Source organism: Kogia breviceps, chromosome 14 (genome assembly GCF_026419965.1).
Source record: "Kogia breviceps isolate mKogBre1 chromosome 14, mKogBre1 haplotype 1, whole genome shotgun sequence".
Lineage (NCBI taxonomy): Eukaryota > Metazoa > Chordata > Mammalia > Artiodactyla > Physeteridae > Kogia > Kogia breviceps.
Genome location: NC_081323.1, coordinates 71,876,909 through 71,891,368, shown reverse-complemented (window position 1 = coordinate 71,891,368; position 14,460 = coordinate 71,876,909). Strand labels below are relative to the sequence as shown.

At 45.5% G+C, this 14,460-nt stretch overlaps 1 protein-coding gene across 8 annotated transcripts in view; it reads left to right on the top strand.

Moving 5' to 3' along the window:
* ARHGAP17 (Rho GTPase activating protein 17) overlaps positions 1–14,460 on the top strand; it is an 89,259-nt gene that overhangs the window by 61,251 nt on the left and 13,548 nt on the right. For 4 of the 8 annotated variants that reach the window (XR_010836594.1, XR_009331000.2, XM_059036960.2 and 1 more), the window contains exons 12-18: positions 243–324; positions 2,506–2,586; positions 4,411–4,524; positions 6,943–7,034; positions 8,150–8,309; positions 9,999–10,232; positions 12,251–12,414. Coding sequence is in view for 4 of the 8 variants with exons in the window: in XM_059036960.2 (XP_058892943.1) it covers positions 243–324; positions 2,506–2,586; positions 4,411–4,524; positions 6,943–7,034; positions 8,150–8,309; positions 9,999–10,232; positions 12,251–12,414 (927 nt within the window). In the remaining 4 variants the exon portion in view is untranslated. The remainder of the gene's footprint in view (positions 1–242; positions 325–2,505; positions 2,587–4,410; positions 4,525–6,942; positions 7,035–8,149; positions 8,310–9,998; positions 10,233–12,250; positions 12,415–14,460) is intronic. The other 4 variants (XR_010836595.1, XR_010836596.1, XM_067013597.1 and 1 more) reach the window with 1 other exon arrangement.

Below are 14,460 nucleotides of genomic sequence, written 5' to 3'. Positions count from 1 at the left end.
TGTCTTATTAAGAAGATAGCTTTGAAACTAATTTTATTTTCTATTGATCTCTCAATATATTTTACAAGGGATGGAAATTGTTTTATGAGCATTTCATTCTCTAACCACTCCTGCCAATTCATGATTTATTCTATACATTGTGAATGGTTATAGTTGAGATCATTTCAATTTGCAAAATAATATATCCTGAGAGTTCCGGCCTTGCCCCTTGTCGTACTCAAAGAGGGTGTTAATCATTTCAGGTGCTTTAAAGTCCTATTTACGGGAACTGCCTGAACCTTTGATGACTTTTAATTTGTATGAAGAATGGACACAAGTTGCAAGGTAAGTTTAAAGAACACCTAGTTTAAAAAGCTAAAGGAAACGATGCAATACTCTGTCCCCTTTGTAAATCATCTTACCCTTGGGGATCATAAAAATAACATTAAAGGGCTTCCCTGGTGGCACAGTGGTTGAGAATCCACCTGCCAGTGCAGGGGACATGGGTTCGAGCCCTGGTCTGGGAAGCGGAGCAACTAAGCCCGTGCGCCACAACTGCAGAGCCCGCGTGCTGCAACTACTGAAGCCCATACGCCTAGAGCCCGTGCTCCGCAACAAGAGGAGCCACCGCAATGAGAAGCCCACGCACCGCAACGAGGAGTAGCCCCCGCTCGCCGCAACTAGAGAAAAGCCCACGTGCAGCAGCAAAGACCCAACACAGCCAAAAATAAATAAATAAATAAATTTATTTAAAAAAATAATAATAACATTAAAATAGTGTATTTAGAGCTGTGTGGGAACTCAGCTGTGTAATAATATAATGTTACCATATCAGTAACAATAGTTGATGTTTACTGAGCACTTACTCAGTGCTGAGTACCGTAGTAATCCTTATGCCCATTACTTCCTGTAGCCCATAATTGATGACATAACAGGCAGAAGTTGTTGTTATTCTCCTTTTACAGATGAGGAAACTGAGGCTGGGGGAGGAATGGAGTCAGATAATTGGCAGAGCTGGAATTCAGACCCAGAACTCTCTGCCCCAAAGCTGGAGTTCCTGTTGTTTATCCCTTCCCCTCCATTCCCAGCTTCCGTCTGCCTGGAAGCAGTTGGTTTAGGCAAGGCGGTCTTGTTGCAAAAGTTCTAGAGGTTTCTCTCCAGCTGACCAGCCCACCTCCTTGTCAACTTGTCCCGCCCGGTTTTCACTCAGAGGTACCTAATGCCTCACCTGTAAGGGAAGAGGAACACACCTCCCCTGCCCTCCCACTCCTCCCCCCATCTTCAGACGCAGTCACCCATTCCCATCAAATAAGCTGTGTGCTCCGATGAGCTTTGTGTCGTCACTTGAACCAGGCATCTGAGCTTTTCTCCGTAGCTGTGGAGTGAGAGACTTTGTCCCTGGTAGGTGGTGAGGATTTTAAAGTCAGAGTAAGTTCTTGGTCTGGTTGTGTCCTTGGAACCCAGCCCAGGGTGCGGCCTGCCATGAGTGCCCGTGTTTGTGGGGCTGAAGGAATGGAAGCTGCCCTCAGTGTCAGGTCGGGGTTCTAGGGTCTCTTATTGGGTGGGCTCCTTCGCTCTTCCTAGGCCTTGACTCTTCTCTCTGTTCTGAGACTCCCAAACTCATCCTGTGAGGAAATAAGCTGTAAAGGAAGGTATCCGTCCACTGGTGTGTTGTTTCTACACTTGAGAACTGTCATCCCCTCCCGGTGACAGGTCAACTAGCTTCTAAAGTATAATCATGTTTAACCCCTACCCGAAGCTCTGAAGGCTGGTTCAGTTGTGGAGGAGGTTTTAAGTCCAAAGGCGTGTCGTGTGGGCAACTTCGAACGCTCTGTCCTGCTGGTGGGCAGAGTTGACTCTGCTTTGCAGGCTCTTTGGGCCTGTGGAAGCTTGCACATTGAAACTGTACAGCAGAAGACCTCCTGCGGTTGCTTCACAACAGACAGGGCTTCTTGGCCTGGAGCCTTTGAACCGACTGAGAGCAGGGAGAGACCCAGGGGTCTGGGTGCTGGGAGCTGGCTCCCCGAGGCTGTACGTGAATACACACATTTTCTAGACAGAATTTTCAGGATGTCTCCTGTGTGCCATGGTTGGTCTAGGTGGTTTCTCCTTGTTCTGCCTCTGAAGCTTCACGGTCACTTGGCAGAATTAACATTCTTATCCCCAGTTTGGCACATCAGGAGGCTGAGTCTTGGCAAGGCTGACTAACTGCTCAGAGTATGTTAGTTAGTATTTGACTCCAAATTTCTTTCCCCAAAAATGGGCCTTAAAAAATTTATTTATTTTTTTTAATTTTGGCTGCACCATGCAGCTTATGGGATCTCAGTTCCCTGACCAAGGCTTGAACCCGGGCCATGGCAGTGAAAGTGCCAAGTCTGATCCACTGGACCACCAGGGAACTCCCGCTGTGCTGTTCTCCAGCGGTGCTTTCTCTGTCAGTAGAGGCATTGCTGTTAATATAGCAGATGAACACAGGTATTCCTAAAATGAGTATTAATAAATGGTTATGAATAAATTTTTTTTCAGTGTACAAGATCAAGACAAAAAACTTCAGGATTTATGGAGAACATGTCAGAAGTTGCCACCACAAAATTTTGTTAACTTTAGGTATGTATGATTGGCATTCTGCAAATTAAGCCACCAAGCTACAGTGAAGAATGGTTTAATCCACAGCAGAGAGGCCATTTAATTCAAGCATGTTTGGCACATCCAAAAAATGCTCTGGAGAGTCACTCGGGTTTGCTGGGAATGGGATTTGATGTATATTCCTGTGATGCATCTGAAGCACGTTGATTGTGTCTGGCATTAATAGGTAAGTTGCCTGATCATCTTATCGTTGCAGCTTTTGGGGGAAAAAATTCTTGTGGGAAGGTTGACTGACAGTACGTTGGATTTGGAGTCTAAATTGTCCAGTATCTAAAAGGCAAAAATTAAACAATAGCTGTACTTTCTGTAATATCTTTCATATATGCAACATAATTTATTTTAAGCAGAGCACAAATCCTACTAAATAAAATTTCAAGAAATGCAGATTATGTATTCGTTTATGGAATGACTATGTTTTTAGGAAATTTTACCATGGAATAAATTTCTAGGATTTAACCTCCGTTTTCCCTTTGACTTAAAATATAAACTTTGAAGAAGCATAGAGAGAAGGATAAAAGGTAGCCCCAGGTAACAAAATCATTTAAAACCAAAGAAAATGTTGTGAGAGGATTTGGTCCAAAATGACAAATACTTTACTGGTGAAATTTCTGGTATGCCACTCGACCGTTAATTTCAGTCTTAGGTCCTGTCACTAAGCTAAGCTAAACATTCTCTTTTAATATCTTAACTCTCAATTTTGCCTTATGAGTGCATTGATATTTATAATATTCCTTATTTGATTCATTTAACACACCCAGCTTGGAATCGCAGATACTCTTAGCCTATTTAGTGTCTTATGGTGGAAACTGAATTACAGTTCTTTTACTTTGGGATTTAGCCTTTTATTGTGTTTAATTTACTCATTAAAATTTTTACCAATTGTTTTTTGAATAGGGAGGACATTCCCACGGTTCAAAGCTCAAAGATGTACAGTGGAAAAAATCTCTCTCCTCTTCCTCTCTCCCAGCCACCCGACTTCCTCTCCTGAGACACAACCTATGTTTTCAGTTTCTTATATATCCTGTCAGCAAGGGTTGATACATATAGAATCAAATACATATATACACATACATATGTACAAACATTTCTTTCTCTCAGAGCTTTCACTTTTTTAAAAAACCAAATGGTAATGTATATTATATATATCATTCTCCTCCTTGCTTTCTTTGCTTAATATACATCTTGTAGGTTTGTCCTTATCAGTACTTCTTGCTTTTTTATGACTGCATAGTACTCCACTGTGTGCCTATGTTGTAATTTATTTAATCAGCGCCCTATTGGTAGATAGTTGGGTTGTCCTTAATTTTTTGCTTTTATAGTGCTGTTCTTGTACATTAGAGAGTATATCTGTATGATAGATTGGATATCTTCATAATTACAGCCTAAAGCATTTTCAAATGCAGTTTCTTTTAAGCAATATACCTATACTTCTATTTTTTTATTATGTTTGTATTAAAAGCATTGATCCCATTGTTAATCATAGTATAATCTGTTTCGGGGTAGATAGATAGGGCATAAAGGAGAAACGGATTAGAAATACACAGCATATAGAGATCGAATCTTTGAGGTTTACGTTTGATCTGTTTTCACCTTTCAAGCCCTAAACTATCTGTTCCATGAAACAAAGAACACACGCTTAACCCGAGCCCGATGTGGATTTAGTCATTTAACACCCTGCAGTTAGCACCTGAGCAGTCTGGGGCTGAGCCCCACCCCGGGCAGGGAGATACTATTCCTCCAAGTATTTCAGAGTAGATGCTCTCCCCCTTCTCTTCTGTTCCATAGGTATTTAATCAAGTTCCTTGCAAAGCTTGCTCAGACCAGTGACATTAATAAAATGACTCCCAGCAACATTGCAATCGTGTTAGGCCCTAACTTGTTATGGGCCAAAAATGAAGGGTGAGTAATCATTTCCCATATCCTATTATTTTAACTTCTTTCCACCTGATGGGAACAACAGACATGTAACTCACTTCTGAAGTTGATCTTTCCCTTTAACTGACTTTCTCGGAGCACTGCTGTGAGCTGGGTCCTGTCCCAGACGCTGGTCACACAAAGGTGTAGGAGACCTTGTCCCAGTCCTCAAGGGGCCCCAGTCCTGGGCAGCCAGGCAGGTGGACGGCTATAGTGCAGTGATAAGCTCCGCATACACGTCTGTGTATCACAGGGGTTAGAAAGGAGGAACACAGCTCAGGTTGAGAAGTTCAGGAGGCGATGGCACTTGAGGGGCTGAAGGATGAGATGAATGGTTTCCGCGGGGGGGGGGGGGGGGGGGCGTAGTCACGTGGTCTCTTGTAACTTGAGCACAGGGGCCATGAGGCTGTGGCTGAGGTTTATGGAGCTGGAGCTGGGTTAGGAGGGGCCTCAACGTATCTTTCTGAGATGTTAGGAACTTATTTTACGTGTCATGGGGGGAAAGGGAGCATCAGAATTTCTCAGCAGAAGAATGACTTGATCGAATTGCATTTAGAAAGATAACTTGTTGCCATTGAGAGCTGTAGACTGACTGGAGGAGAGGGCTCAGGGAGGTCAGCTAGAAAGCGTCTGGGAGATCACTCACGTTGTTGTCTGCTCTGTTTGGTGGCATTATGATGACCCATTTAATCCTCACAAGTTATCTTTTGGAGTTGGTGCTTTTGTCCTCACTTTTGCAGATGAGGCTGCTGAGGCTTAGAGAGGACGAATAATTTGCTTAAGGTTGCACAGCAGGGAAATGGTGGGGCCCACAGAGTCTGTCCTTAAGCTTCACCACCCTTCCCTGCCCCCCGTCACTGCTGTTCAGCTTTGTAAAATCATGAGCGGTTCAAATTTCCATCAAAAAATGCAGGGACTTTCTGAATCAAAATCTTTCTATTTTTAACTCATTCATTCCCTCATGTATGCTCACTCTTGTTTCAGAAAGTATTTATAAGATTCTTTACAAAGACCCAATGTCATAAAGCAAATGAAAGATAAGTGGATATAAAAGCTAACTACATAGTACGTCACATCTTATAGCAAATAAATTCCAGGAAAACCAAAGAGGTAAATATAACGAGTGATGTCATAAATATGGCAGGTTAAAAAATAAATAAATAAACAAACACGGCAGGTAAATATTTATTAGCTTTTGGGATATAAATGAATTTTATAGACATAAAATCAGTTCTGGAAACAAATAGATTTAGCTCTGTAACACCTAGAAACTTCCCTAAGTCAGAAACCTCCTTTAAGTAAATAGCAATTCACAAACTAGGACTTCCTCAAAAAATATCCAGATGTATAAAAAGGTCTTGAAACCAACAAACAGTACCTCCTCAAAAAGAAAAATTTGCAAAGAACACGAATGAACCGTTCCTCCCCAGTTCGAAGGTACGAGAGGGATTAGAATCCAGGTGCTCAGAGGGAAGTGTGAACAGGTGGGGAGGGTAATTTACAGGCAGAGCTTTCATGTTAAGCTGGAATTTAAAAGGAGCTAGGACTTTCACCTGGTTGGAAATTGGGGTGAAAATGTTCTCCCCAATGGAAAGAGAGGTCAGAGTGATGAAATGAGGGAGGAGATAGGTTTGGGGCAGTCAGGTGTGGGGTCCAGCCTATCAGGGATTCAGTGTCTTCACTTATAAGGCCTCAGAACAGTCCCCATGTTGTAAAAATTAAACGCAGGCAGGGATCTGAGGCTCTGAACGTGGTAGGTGCTCTGTAAATGTCAGGCCCTTGCAGCTTGTCCGCTTTCCCGTGTTCTGACTCTGAACTGGATGTGAGGCCCTCAACAGCAGGAACAACGATTCTTCTTTATTTGCTTCCTTGTGGGCCCTGGGCATTCGGACACAGTCAACTTCTGAACATGCATCTTGGGACCAGTCCACGTGCGTGCGTGACAGCCTTGATAATGTGTGTAAATGCGGGGGCCCAGGTCTTCTGATGAAAAGGGGCACCCTGAAACACCGCACACGCTTGGCCGCATTCTGGGTGGAGTGGGTTTGGGGCGATCTGGAGACTTAGAAGATGACTCCCAGGGGCAGGGCTGTGCCAGTGGGTAAATGCAAGCCTGTCCCCAAACAACTGAAAACCAGCATTCTGACACACTGTTGGTCACTGACCGACACCTAGCTGTCATCACAACACAGACGAAGAAGCGAGAGCCGAGTCAGGGCCCTTTCTCTTCCTGGGTGATCACTGCCACACCCCTAGGCCAGGGCCTTGTGCATTTAATTTTTGCATTCGTACTTAAATGTTTTATCCTTTAGATATAAAAAATTGAATTGCCCTGACTCAACCTGCAGAACTCAGAGGCTGCCTAGGGGGGAGGTGTTTTAACTTTGTGAACTTCCTTTGCAGGACACTAGCCGAAATGGCGGCGGCCACATCCGTCCACGTGGTTGCTGTCATTGAACCCATCATTCAGCATGCCAGCTGGTTCTTCCCCGAAGGTAACTGCAGCTCCGAGTTCACTGGCTCCAAAAGCACAATAATATACAACAATAGTATAAAAAATCATTTTAAAGAAGCAGTAATCCCTTCATGATGACATAATTGGCTTCACTTTTTCACCTTTCTTTTTAGTCTGTTTGCATTCATATTTTGACAAAGCAGTAACCACATTGTTGTGTATTTCACTTTGTTTCACTTAACATGGAGTCATTCATTCAGCCAGTGTATACTGAACACTCCCTAGGCGCACATGTTTGCTGGTAAGACATGCTGTCTTCCCTGGAGGAGCTTGGTCACTGGAGAAGGAGGCTTCATCATCAGAGAAATTGTAACACATGGCACATTAGAAGGAAGATGGATGGGGAATGAGTTGACAGCTCATGCTGGGCACGAAGTGCCAGGGGTTGCGTTATAGAAGAGGTGACACTGAATATGCAGGGATCCTCAGAGGTTCCGTGGCTCCCTTTGCGGGTACTGGCTGGGCAAGTGCTGGGAGTCTGGACCTCCCACCCCAGCTTTGCCCAGAACAGCCCTGCTGTCATCCTCTGGCGTGTAAGTTCCATGAGGCCACGACACGCTCATCTTTTCTTTACCACTGACTTCCGCCATCAAGAATCACGCCCCACTCGTGTAAGGTTGTGCAGTAAATGTGTGATGGATGAATGAATATTGTCATTCTGTCCAAGATTTCCTTTGAGAAAATGAGTCTTCAAAATCTGCTATAGGCAGTATGGAATTGATGTTGCCTTTTATTTCTATTTAATATCAAGCTGTAAATATCTTATTTTTTATGATTCAAATAAGTATAACCCATGCTCACATTCCTCTTCTGTATTCCATGATTTTTTTTTTTAACAAAAAGGAAAGCAGGGGAGTTGTGTGACTTGGATTCTGAATCATACCCCCTCCCCTATTTCTGGTTTTCTTATTTTACCCGCCACCCTGGTTTGGTCAACTGTCCTTTAAGAAGGTGAGAGTGCCCAGGGCTTCCACCTGTGAAATAGTGAGGGCTTGTGGATGGAAGAATGAGGCTCCTATTCCGGTGGGGTGTTCTCAAGCTCCCTCAACCCCTGTGCCCTGTGTCTCATATACACTTGTTTCTTTCTTCTGGCAGAGGTGGAATTTAATGTATCAGAAGCATTCGTACCTCTCACCACCCCAAATTCCAATCACTCATCCCACACTGGAAATGACTCTGTCGACTTGGGGACCCTGGAGAGGAAGCGGCCTGCCAGCATGGCAGTGATGGAGGGGGACCTGCTGAAGAAGGAGAGGTGTGTGCAGAGCTATTGACTTTCACACCGGCGGTAGATGGCTCGGAGAGGAGTCGGTGGGCCCGCCGTCCCTGGTCCTGCCTCAGGGGACTTGCCATTGGGGCGTGGCCTGCACCCGGGCCTGTTAGAGTCCAGCTAGTTTCAGAAATTCTGCTTTAGTCCATTCCAAACATTAATCTGACCCCAAAGGAGGTGTGTAGCTTGTCAGTTAACAATCATACCTGACGCATTCAAGCTTTACTTGGTGGTCTCTGATAAGCCCTACGCAGTAACATCACACACATGTTACAAATTCACCTAAATGTACTTGATTGGGGAAAAAGAGAGAAAAAGGAAAAAAAAAAGTTAAGTATTGTGGGCGTCTGTCCAGGAGTGAATGTGAGAACAATCCACCCCTCACAGTGACATGTACGAGTTGGTGTTTGAAGACACATATTCTTAGTATAACCTGGCCCCTCATTGGAAGCCAACCACAGAAGCCTCAGTGTTTGCCAATTCTGGAATCAAAAAAAAAGTCTGTGTTGGACTTAGTGAGAGACAGTACTAGTCTCTATTGCTAGGCTCCTTGGGTGATTTGTGGGATTTTCAAAGGTTATTAAGGCTATTTGTGATCTTTGCCTTCAGATGCCAATCTATCCGACACGTGTGCTGAAGTGCCACTGTGTTCACCAATAATGCTGAGTTAGAAGTCATGTGCTTTTCTCGCATACATGCAATAATGTTACTGAAAATAGTTTAACATTAAAACTAAACAGCGAGCTCTTATTCTAATTGCCCAGTCTTATAGTGTGGTCTGTTTTTTGTTTTGCCTTTTTAAAAAAACAAACAAAAAAAAAAACAAAACAAAACCATAGCAAAGGAAAAAGCTTTACTTTTCTATTCTGTCACTTCTCTGAACCCACATTCCCACATTTGGAAGTGCTTCCTGATAACAAACTCTGTCCTCCACAGAATTAGCCTTTATGTATTTTAAGTTACAAAATGGACTGTTATGGGTCTAGTTAGCACACAATAAACAGTTCTTAGCCATCTTCCTGGATGGATTTCCCCCCCCCCCGCCACAACTGACCCAGTAGCCACAAGCTCAGGGAGCCATGTGTCTTTATTTTTTGAACTGGAAGAAAGTGTTAAAGTTCATACACCAGTGGGCTTCAGTGAAAACCTCCAACCACCATCCCCTTCCCCAAAGCAACTATTTTTCCATTCCTACACATCCTTTCAGATACATTCTTTGCATACGCACAGACCAGTGTTTGTACATCTCAGCTGAAGAGGCAGTGCGATGTGACAGCCTTACGTTGCCACTGGTGGCACATCTGCACTCAGCTTCCACCTGGGTGCCCAAACACACAGGTTCGAGATAATCGCCTTGTACATTGTACTATGGAAATAAAAACACAAACATGATGTCACTTACTCAAGATGAAGCCTGCCCGTTCGCTTTCAGATCCTCATACCCACTTTGAGAAAGGGCATCGATGAGTACCAGGTCCAAGTTTAAAGCCCACTTGGGTTGCTTGCCTGGGTAACGGGAGTGACCATTAATCTGGTCCTTGCCGCTTCTTCGCATGCTGGGCAACTTGGGTGGCTGTCCCTGCGTGTGGGGTTTTACACGTGAGGACCGATGGGCTTCTGTGTCAGTAGTCGGCTTGCATGGTGTGTTGTTGACTGTTTCTTCTCTCTGTGTAGCTTTGGTGTGAAGCTTATGGACTTCCAGGCTCACCGGCGGGGTGGCACCCTAAATAGAAAGCACATATCCCCTGCTTTCCAGCCACCACTCCCGCCCACAGATGGCAGCACCTTGGCTCCAGCGGGCCCAGAGCCCCCTCCCCAGAGCTCTAGGGCCGAAAGCAGCACAGGGGGTGGGACTGTCCCCTCCTCTGCTGGCATACTGGAGCAGGGGCCCAGCCCGGGCGACAGCAGGTAAGGAGGCCAGCATCTGCTGGCAGTGGGTGCCAGACACCCCAGCCTTCTTGCAGGCACTGGCCTGCGGGCATGGCCTCCATGCCCCAAGGATCACTAGGCACGGAGTGAACCGGCTGTGCCTTCACCCCTCCAGTTGGCAAAGGGTGGAAAAAAAGACTGCAAATTGCTTGCTTCCTTTCCTGTTTTCAAAAGAAAGCAACATTTGTTTGCATTCTTTACCATTACTGCTTTGGGGCTGGAAGCCAGAAGCCGATAGGTGTCTAGCAGTCTTATAAGCCTCTCTTCCCTGTTTGGTGTGTACTCGTTGTTCGTGTACCATTTGCTTGTTGTCATTCAGTATATGCTGACTCGTAAACATTTGAATGCAACAAGTTCGTGAAGTTATCATATTCCTGGCATTCACTCACTCATCCGTTCATCCATCCATCCATCCACCCAAGCAGATTTACTGAATAACTGAGCACTGAATCATATGTGCTGTCTCTGCTATGCTGAGCATCCCCCAGCCCCCTGGCTTTCAGTCTTGTAGGGCAGGTGATACATGAGTACAAGGTAGAGAATATGATGATAGGTTTCCTTAAAAAGCTCTTCTGTTGCTTCACCTTTTGATTAACCACCTGGAGTGGACTAAGAATATATAGCATCTTTAAGGGAAAATACCTTTGAAGTTGAGACCTTTGTTTAATTTGCACAAATTCAGTTCTCCACTCTGACCCAGGCAGATGACCACCTGAGCCCACTTCAGGTGGTAATCTCGGGTCTTTCAGAACTGGCAGCTGCCGTAAAAGATGAGCCCCTCTAGTACGTGCTAACATTTTTATTGCATTTGGTCTACCTTGGCCACCTATAAAGCACTAAATGCTTATATATAAAGTAAAATAAATGACAAAACAAGGACGGCCTGTTAATCGTGTACTTTTTTTCCGCCCAGAGGTGACTTTGCCTTGGGAGAGCTCCCTCACCTCTTCTTCTTTGGGTGGAGAGAGAGTGCCTCGTGCTGTGTGAAGCTAGCTGCTTAGGAGATCGGCATCTCCTTAAATCCTTACAGCTGAACTCTTTGTGCATTCCCGAATACCTTTCGACCCGCATAATTTGAGGAAATCCACTTTTTTGGTTAAAAATATCTACGGCTTCAAACTCCCTAGTGCTTCATGTGCACGTCGTAAGCTCCACGTTGGTCTTTCCGTAACTGCTACCACACATAAGTATTCGTTTGGGCTTAAATCTTTTTCTTGGAGAAAAAAAAGTCTCAGCAAACTCTTACACATTTTCATTTACCTGTAGAGTTCAATTTGTTTAATCAAGGCTAAATATATTATTTAAGACAATAATTAGCCTTCACTGCAGAAGGACAAATAGAATGTCGGTTATCAATTTGCTCTTTGTTTCTTTTGCTCTGTAGATATTTTTATATACATCTCACTAATGCCATTTACTCTTTGGTGACCTTGACAAATTGTAGCTATAAAGTTCAGTATAAAAAGTTCTGAGCAGGAATTGGGAAGCCTGAGTTCCGATCCCTACCCTAGTACTAACCAACTCTGGACCCTGAGCAATCATTTAGCCTTTCAGAGTTTCTCTTTCCTGAAGTCCAAATTATTGCTAATAATTGAGCACTTTGTAATTTAGAGTAGTGTTAGTATTTTGCTATCGCATTTGCTTAGTTTTGTGCAATGTATAGGACAAAATCGCATTATTTTGAAGTCCAGAACCCTTTCATGTTTTTAAAAATTGCCCAATTTAAGTGCAAGCACACTAGGACTTGAAATGGCCTCTATCATGATATTTAAGTGGCAAAGTAGTTGGAAGATAGTCTGATGCCATGAATCTCATAAAATATGTGGTCCTTTGTGGCACCAAATATTAGCTTCGCAGACCCAGTGTGAGCTATTTAAAATTTCAGATCCCCTTGCCCGCTGCAGTGAGACCTCTAGCTGGAATCTGATCTTTTACAGCATGTTTAGCTTTTCTAGCTGGGAATGCCTGACATCTAACTTGGCTTCTGCTTCCCTTAGTCCTCCAAAGCCCAAGGACCCTGCGGCTGCACCTGCACCCGGGAGGAACAGCAGTCAGGCGGCCGCCGGCCAAAGTCAGGCCCAGGCCACTGCCGGCTCCCATCAGCTCGCTGTGGGCCCCACGCACAATTCCGCCGGCCCGAGCCCTCACACGGTGCGCCGAGGTAAGTCACCACCTTTACTCCGCGCCCTTGGGGAGGGATGTGCAAACCTTCCTGGGTCGGTGCAGGGGTCAGGTTGAGAAGCTTGTTCCGATGGTTCCAGGTCTGCTATAAAATGGCAAGCAGAGGGCTTCCCTGGTGGCGCAGCGGTTGAGAGTCCGCCTGCCGATGCGGGGGACGCGGGTTCGTGCCCCGGTCCGGGAAGATCCCACATGCCGCGGAGCGGCTGGGCCCGTGAGCCACGGCCGCTGAGCCTGCGCGTCCGGAGCCTGTGCTCTGCAACAGGAGAGGCCACAGCAGTGAGAGGCCCGCGTACCGCAAAAAGATAAAAAAAATAAGTAAATAGCAAGCAGAAAAACCAGTAGTTAAGGAAAAGAATCATTAAAGGGATATGGAAAAATGGGGCGCAGGAAAGCAGACATTTAAGAACACGTTCAAGCTACAAAGCTTAACGAACAGTCATTTCTCCAGGAACGCCCCCCATTTTCCAGGAATCTGGTGCTCCAAGCCCTCGCTCTGTTCTGGAACTGCCACAGCCTGGCCTCTGTCCCAGCCAGGCTTCGTGAGTCTGGGAGCACTCGCACCCTCTGGATTGGGGTCCGGGCCTTCTAGTTCCCTTTTCATATGTAATCTGAGCTGCTCCCACATGTGCCCTCGTGGTCCTCCACCCCGCAGCCAGGGAAATGGCTTTTTTTTTTTCTTTCTTTCTTTCTTTGTTTAATTGAATGAAGGATTCTTTAAATTCTCTAGTGCTTTACAAGTTTCAAAAGTTTCACGCAGGGGCTTCCCTGGTGGCGCAGTGGTTGAGAGTCCGCCTGCCGATGCAGGGGACGCGGGTTCGTGCCCCGGTCCGGGAAGATCCCACATGCCGCGGAGTGGCTGGGCCCGTGAGCCATGGCTGCTGAGCCTGTGCTCCGCAACGGGAGAGGCCACAACAGTGAGAGGTCCGTGTACCACAAAAACCAAAAAAAAAAGTTTCACGCAAATGATTTCATATAATCCCATAATAACCCCTCCTTTTTTTCCCTACTCCTATCTTGCCCCTCCCCCCTTCCCTCTCCCCACTGGTACATTCCCTCTATCTGTGAGTCTGCTTCTTTTCTGCTTTATTCACTAGTTCATTGTATTTTTTAGATTCCACACATAAATGATATCACATGGGATTTATCTTTCTGTCTGACTTATTTCACTCAGCGTAATGCCCTCCAGCAGGGGTGGCTTTAAAACGCAAAGCAGAGTGTGTCATCCTGGCCGAAGCTCTCCAGTGCCTTCCATGCAGACCTCCCACCACGTACTCTGTGTGGCCCGGCCACCTCTGAGCCCAGCTCTTCCCCAGGCCCCTCACTCACTTCAGCCTCGCTGGTCTGTGCTCTGCTCCTCGGCGCACTAACCTTACTCCCTCTTTAGAGCTTCCACACGTGTTCTCTTACAGAACATTCTGTCCCACATCTTCACATGGTTCCTTCTTTTTTATTTTATCGGAGTAAGAACACAACATGAGATCTACCCTCTTAAATATTTGTGTACAGTATCCAGTACTGTACTCTTTTTTTTTTTTTTTTTGGCTGCACTGGGTCTTTGTTGCTGTGCGCCAGCTTTCTCTAGGGCTACTCTTCCTTGTGGTACATGGGCATCTCACTGCGGTGGCTTCTCTTGTTGCTGAGCACGGGCTCTAGGTGCACGGGCTTCAGTAGTTGTGGCACCGGACTTAGTTGCTCCACGGCATGTGGGATCTTCCCGGACCAGGGATTGAACCTGTGTCCCCTGCATTGGCAGGTGGATCCTTAACCAGTGCACCACCAGGGAAGTCCCTTTAGGCCATTTTAAAATCAGGTTGTTCGCGAGACTTCCCTGGTGGTCCAGTGGCTAAAGACTCTATGCTCACAATGCAGGGGGCCTGGGTTCAATCCCTGGTCAGGGAACTAGATCCCACATGCTGCAACTAAGACTTTGCTTGTTGCAGCTAAAGATCCCGCATGCCACAACGAAGATCTTGCACGCAGCAATGAAGATCCCTGTGTGCTGCAACTAAGATCCAGTGCAGCCAAA